Consider the following 6,862-nt stretch of genomic DNA (forward strand, 5'->3'; position numbering starts at 1 on the left):
TACCAATTACAGTATAATTCATTCAATGCAATAAATTCAGTTCAATGGGTAACAGGTAGGTAACAGTTCAATGTGCACTAAATTACTCTCATTAATTTTTATTCTCCATCTCTGGGGATCACTTATTTAGATTAATACTTTTACAGTTTTCTGGCTACTTCTTTACTGTTGTCTCTAACATCAGCTATCCCAGATTAGGTAAAGAACAGAAACCAAAACATTGCCTTGCACCACAAGTTGAGTAAGCTTCTCCTTGTTTAACTCTAGACATCATGGCTGAGATGTAGGAGTTTAAGAGTAGTAGTAAAATTTATGGTAGTAGGTAGCAGGCTGTATATCTTTTTAAATGTATGTCCGTCGATTTCTCCGTCAATTATCGACCGAATTTCAAAATTCTTTTTTTATTCGAGAGAGTGCACTTCCGAGGTGGTCCCGTTGGAACCAAGTCAGGATGTGGTGGGGGGAACGAGGTAAATCGAGGAAAACCCTCAGATTTCAAAGGCATATACAAAGTTTTCACATATTTTTTTATCTAAAATAATCAGATATGTGTTTATAATGTTATTGTTAAGCTGATGTGATGGAAAATCATAGTAACAGGTCAATTTAAAAGTCCCCGGCCTCACACATAGATGGCGCTATGACACATGAAGGACGAAATCGCCGAAAACGGCCGCATTTGAAGAAAAAGAAAGTGCTGCTTCACCAAGACAACGCACAGTGTCAAAAATCCATGAATTGGGCTTCGAATTGCTTCCTCATCCACCATATTCTCCAGATCTGGCCCCCGGCGACTATTTCCTGTTCTCAGATCTCAAAAGAAAGCAAGCTTTCCATATTTTTCTACTCTGTATGTATAAGTCCTCTTTCATCTATTTGATATATATTTATATTTCAACCATCAATATTACAAAGAGGGTAGGGCTCAGATTTTCGCCTTTGGGTGTGCTTGGGTTTTGAAGGTTTTTGGTTTCATCTAGTCTGCGATGACGGCATTTGTTTTATCCCGTATATTTCTTGAATTATGTTAATCTCAAACCAACCCACAAAGATGTCTTAAATGTAATTTATAACGTATTCAAATCCGATTATGAAATATGAGGTATTCTGGTATCCGTAAAATCCAGGTATCTACATGGTAAATATTTTAATAGATATAATTAAAAACGATTGGGAAAAGAAATTTATCATGTGTTAAATTATATATAATAATACGTTCTACAAAATAAGGTCGTGACGATTATAACAATAAATTACAGAAAAAAACACGCGCCATTACACAAGAGGAAGCGTCATTGTGTCACTGTGACTTTTCATGGAAAACACCCCCACCTTTTAAATATGATATTATATTCAAACGCGATTGTTCGTTATTGGAATTGATCTGATTTAAATATGGATCGTTTGCAGGTTATGTTCAGTATACTTGAAGCTTTGATTGATACAAATTCGAAATGCATTTGGGCGTATTTGGTTTTGTTGTTGCTACGATATTGGTAAGTTATTATTTTAGGACAGGCACTATAGTTTATCAGAAGTTGGTGTGAACATATATCATCTAAATTTATAACGTCAAAATGTCGCGATGTTGTCGTATCAACTGTGAGTTTTAGTTCAGTTTGGCTTTGACATAACTTAATAAAATTCTAGTTTAAATAAAATAATAAAACAAAAATGTTATGATATATATAGTTTATTTTAACATTAGAGTACGTGTATCATCGAATAATCTAAACTATTTAATAATTAGTTAATTATACAGCCACAATATTTTTTAGGTCAGAATTGTTTTATTATATTTATATTGAACTCTTTTCCACACCACCCAGGAGGAAGAGTGCTAAGCGCGTTTTTTTGTGTAGTACCTGGAGACCTAATCTACATAATTAGCAATTGTATATCCAAGTAATGGATACTCTCATAATGGAACTCTCATAAGAGAACATATTTACCTTTTTACGTTTAGTTCTTGTTTCCTTCGATGGTGTGTTTACTTATCAAGTCACTTTGATATCACTGTATTTTTTATTTCTTGTGCTACTACCTGTGTACGCCATTCTTGATAAAATTAATCAATGAATTCTCCCTAATGCATTTGCCATATCTATAAAACGGTTGGTATGTTTCCTCTCCTCGCACATTTTAATCAAATATTAATGTATATTTTGAACAATTACACATATATCTAATGGATATAAATTAATATGGATGGAAATTTAATGGATATAATTAATCCACACCTTTAGTTGTTTCCACTCTCACCACCCCGTCTTGGAAATAATCAGCATTGAGTCATAATCTCATATTTAGAAAGTTTCACTCAAGTGAATAGCTGCTCATTTCCAATCTGTCGAACGTTTGTTCACGATTCAATCATTTCTCAATTTCTTCTTCAATGTTGTTCAATTCCTGTTTACAGCATGAAACACAATATATCTGCAATGAATTATTAATAAATGTTATGACTAATAAAACCCAATCAATCATTATTCCAACGTTTACCCTTTTCCATCAACTTTAGTTGTCTTAACACTATTTTTATTTAATCTTGCCATGAGTGACCGTTGGCTATATTGGTTCCGTTCTGAAATATCCACGTCTCGTCAAAGTTTCCTCTGAAATAATTTTATTAAATTATGTTTATATTGAATAAACTGCTCACTGGTTATATACGTTTGATATATTTGATCTCTGAGAGTGCTTCGAGATTGTTTTATTTAAATTAAGAATAATAATAATATAATAAATAACGATACGGTTCACAATACTTTCTTCATTTCTTGTATCTATGCCTTCAACCAAATTCTGACAATGCTTATTTTCAAATCAATGCTTTCTTCAATTAATGCTGTTAACAATTCTTTCTTTAATGCTCATTTCAATTCTTTTAATACTGCTGTCTTCAATTTTTTCTTTCTCAATTCTCATTTTAATGGTGGATGTCGTTGTCGATTCACCGTGTTTTATCGCTGAAGCTCATCTCTCGGGTTCTTGGTGATGGTGGACAAGGCTGGTCAGTTGGATTCGTTCAGAATATCGGAGTGCATGCCTTTCGGAGTCTTAAGAAATTCTTAAAAATTCCATGATTTCGGGTCTTCTTGATATGTATGGTTATAGAATCCATAAAGAGTTCTCTATTAGGTCTACCTTCTGTCACGTTTCCTGCATCCTTGGTACATGAACCACCATTATCCCAAACACTCGACAACTAGCCCATGGGATTCCTTTTTGTCGGACACGTATGCTCTCTTTGCTCTGTACCATTTTTGGTTGGCTAGTTTCACCAGACATTCAATACAATGAGATGTTATATTTTGTTTCAAGTAATAATTCTTTTCCTGTGTCATAAATATTAGGAACATCAGTTAAAGGTCTAATAAGTTAGACCCCCAAAACTATACAACAGAAAAATTTCTACAATTAACGTAAACTTAAATTTACACTGTCTGCTTCTTGATGGGTCTCCAAAAAGATATGTGGTCCTGCGATACCATATTGCAAAAAAAATTTATTTACTACAAAGGTCTCCGTGCAATCTGGATTTTTCCAAAGAAAAAACTATATTAACCTATCGTCAGCTAAATCTGCACAAAACATACGGTATTAACAATCTACTAAACACAAATGTTTCATTCCAGGCCGTAGCTAATGCCCAGTTTCCGCAATTCCTACCACAAATCCCGGGAACTCCGCTTCAACCGTTCCAGTCCTTCGGTCCAGGTCCCGTGCATAGAGGATCTTACCAACACCGTGCCCCGCCACCGCCACCACCTCATGGTAACCCCTACGAGAACATCTACAACACCGAAGGTCAGAAACTGACGTGCAGAATGGTTTGCTCGCCGGCTGAGGTCGAAGACGTGGAGTCTGTGTCTAACAAAAAGCTGGAGAAGAAGGACAGTAACGAGAATAAGTTGGATAAGGAATAGCCGACGCCGCAAATGGGAAAATTTTAGTAAAAATAATCAACAGTTATGTGAAACTCTGAATAAAATATTTAGTACATATTTCCTTTATTTTCATTACCATTATTTTTCTATAAAGGAAAATTCTTGTTTTTTTTTTAAATTTGTTTATTACATTGTTACTAATCGTTACCAACAAACGTACAATTGTCTTTACAGTAACATAAATCTATATATATATATCTAGAAGGCTCTATCTTAGCCTCTGGTCTAATGATATTTATAAAACAGGTCAATTGAAAAGTCCCAGGCCTAACACATAGATGGCGCTACTATAATTAAATCCGTATGTTTTTTAGTTAGCCCTAACCGTCAAAAGATACATGTATAAATTTGACAGCTGTGGGATCATTAATTGTGGATTGTAAATAATAGCATTTTGAGTGAAGCAACTTTTGTTATTGTAAAAAAATGGATAAAAATGAATTTCGCGTGTTGATAAAATATTGATATTTGAAAGGAAAAAATACAGTTGAAGCAAAAACTTGGCTTGATGTCCATATTCCGGACACTGTCCAAAATCAACCATCAAGGATTGGTATGCCAAGTTTAAACGTGGTGAAATGAGCACCGAAGACGGTGAAGCCTAAAAGAGGTTGTTAACGACGAAAACATTTAAAAAATCAACAAAATGATTTTAAATGACCGTAAATTGAAAGTGAATGAACTAGCAGACACTCTAAAGATTATGGCGTCTGTATTTTGGGATGCGCATGGAATAATTTTCATTGACTACCTTGAAAAGGAAGGACCATCAATAGCGACTATCACATAGCGTTATTGGACCGCAGTTTGAAGGATGAAATCGCTGCACAACGGCCGCATTTGAAGAAAAAGAAAGTGCTGTTTCACCAATACAATGCACCGTGTCACAAGTCAGTGAAAACGATGGTAAAAATCCATGAATTGGGCTTCGAATTGCCTACTCATCCACCGTATTCTCCAGATCTGGCCACCAGTAACTATTTCCTGTTCTCAGATCTCAAAAGAATGCTCGCTGGGAAGAAATTTTCGTTGAATGAAGAGGTGTTCGCTGAAACTGAGGCCTATTTTGAAGCAAAGGACAAATCATACTACAAAACTATGGTAAGTCGGGGATTTTTCAATTGACCTGTTATATTCTCCTATATATATTTTTGAGATATCATAACGAATTCATTTGTTATAGCATGTAACTATTCAATAAATATATCCAAATATAGCTGCGTTATCAATTAATAAAGGTGAAGATGATCTCTTTACAAATATATTTTTGGTAAAATAGGATAAATTCAGAGAAATATGGAAAAAGATAGATTAGAAACACAAAATTTATATACGCAATATTTAATATTTAACAATAAATGAGTGAATCATTTAAGAAATTACATAAAAATGATAATAAAATATCAGGTACTTGAATGTTACGACCATATCCCAACCCAGCACTATTCGGGGGATTCGAAACCGCGACTATCGCAACAATAGGACGACCGTCCTGTCGACGACGTCGGCACCTTCTGTGTTAATATCGTTTCAGATAAATCAAAAGGTAAAGTCTTATCTTCCGATTTATAATTGCTCTGCCGTTATTTTGCGTTACAACGTTGCCACATTTACGTCACAACGTAAAATCAACGTCGGTCTACCGTATTTTGAACTGGAGCTCGCAGCGGGCAGTAAGACGACCAGATCCAATGAAACCTACAGCCTAAAATATATTTTTTTTATAACATCTTTATTAGATACGCTTAGTACAATCTTAATTATTATTATTACAGTTAATTTATTACTACTTTTCCTATGTGCTTGGATTAATTAACAAGCAAGACGAGTACGAGAAAATACATCAGTATGTATTCCTCAATTATAAAATTATAATTATTTATTAATTATTAACTTATAGCTATAGTTTGCACTAATAATACACACTAAATGTTCACACAAGTTCGTATGGTTTTGTTCGTTTCAGTCTCCTGACATCCTGTGCGCTGTCCAGCAGTTGTATTGCTTCCACGTTAGAATGATTTAGTAATCTTCTTTCGTGTTTCAAGGGAAATCCTGCACAACTTCGCAAATCCATTTGATTTCCAGGTCATTGTGCAGTTCTTCATTGGTTACATAGCGATAGGCATTGGTAATCAATCGAGGAATCTTGTTTTGACAGCGCTGTATGACTAACTGATTTGAATATTTAGTGCAACCACATATTTGCACCCCATAGATCCAAATTGGCTTTATAATTGTATTATAGATCAACCTCTTTGATTTTAGATCAAGTTGGGAGTATCTTCCGACTAACCAGTATAGTTGTTTTATTTTGGTTCTAATGTGTTTTGCTTTTTGTCTAACGTGATGCTTCCAATTTAATCTACCGTCAAGATGGATTCCGAGGTATTTTGCTGATTCTGCTTGAGGAATCGGGCATCCATTGAGTGATATAATTAAGTTTTTATTATTTCGCCTTAATGCAAAATTAACGTGGACAGATTTGGAGCTATTAAGTTGAATGCCTAAAATATTTGTTTGTATATTATGTATCACCGATCTGACGGCTATTCCTGGTTGCTTGATTTGGGCGTATTTCGTTTTATTGAAATTTACTTATTTGTATATATATTACAAAAAAAATTAGACCTAAAGATGTTTCACCAAAAAGGGAGGCAAAATTTTCCCTAAGCTTATTAAAAATACATATATAGTTAAATATATACATAGTTAGATACATTGATCTATCCCGCTGATTATTATCGGCGAAACCGTATTGTTAACATTCAAATCGCCGAACAAAGTGCAGCGATACACCCGTCTCACATTCGAATCGTTTTTATCTAGTGTGCACACACAAAAAAACAAAAAAAGAAGAGGAAAGCCGCAAAACGACTCCGGCAACGGGCGGCGCATGCACAGACCGTATC

The 6,862-nt window shown here is 34.5% G+C and overlaps 1 protein-coding gene across 1 annotated transcript; it reads left to right on the forward strand.

The window, feature by feature from the left end:
- Positions 1 to 1,361: 1,361 nt before the first annotated feature.
- On the forward strand, positions 1,362 to 4,007 carry LOC143192728 (uncharacterized). Its single transcript, XM_076398246.1, has 2 exons — positions 1,362 to 1,496; positions 3,639 to 4,007. The coding sequence occupies exons 1-2, from the start codon at positions 1,455 to 1,457 to the stop codon at positions 3,927 to 3,929; spliced, it is 333 nt and encodes a 110-aa protein (XP_076254361.1). The 5' UTR covers positions 1,362 to 1,454; the 3' UTR covers positions 3,930 to 4,007.
- Positions 4,008 to 6,862: the final 2,855 nt, after the last annotated feature.

Source organism: Rhynchophorus ferrugineus, unplaced genomic scaffold (genome assembly GCF_030347505.1).
Source record: "Rhynchophorus ferrugineus isolate W39M unplaced genomic scaffold, kcgeb_rfMv2 rfM3, whole genome shotgun sequence".
In the NCBI taxonomy this organism is placed as follows: domain Eukaryota; kingdom Metazoa; phylum Arthropoda; class Insecta; order Coleoptera; family Curculionidae; genus Rhynchophorus; species Rhynchophorus ferrugineus.

Bases quoted from the DNA above. Each gene is read 5' to 3' on its own strand.
- LOC143192728 (XM_076398246.1), top strand. From the start codon at position 1,455: ATGCATTTGGGCGTATTTGGTTTTGTTGTTGCTACGATATTG. The intron at 1,497-3,638 runs GTAAGTTATTAT...GTTTCATTCCAG, and splicing joins TTGTTGTTGCTACGATATTG to GCCGTAGCTAATGCCCAGTT.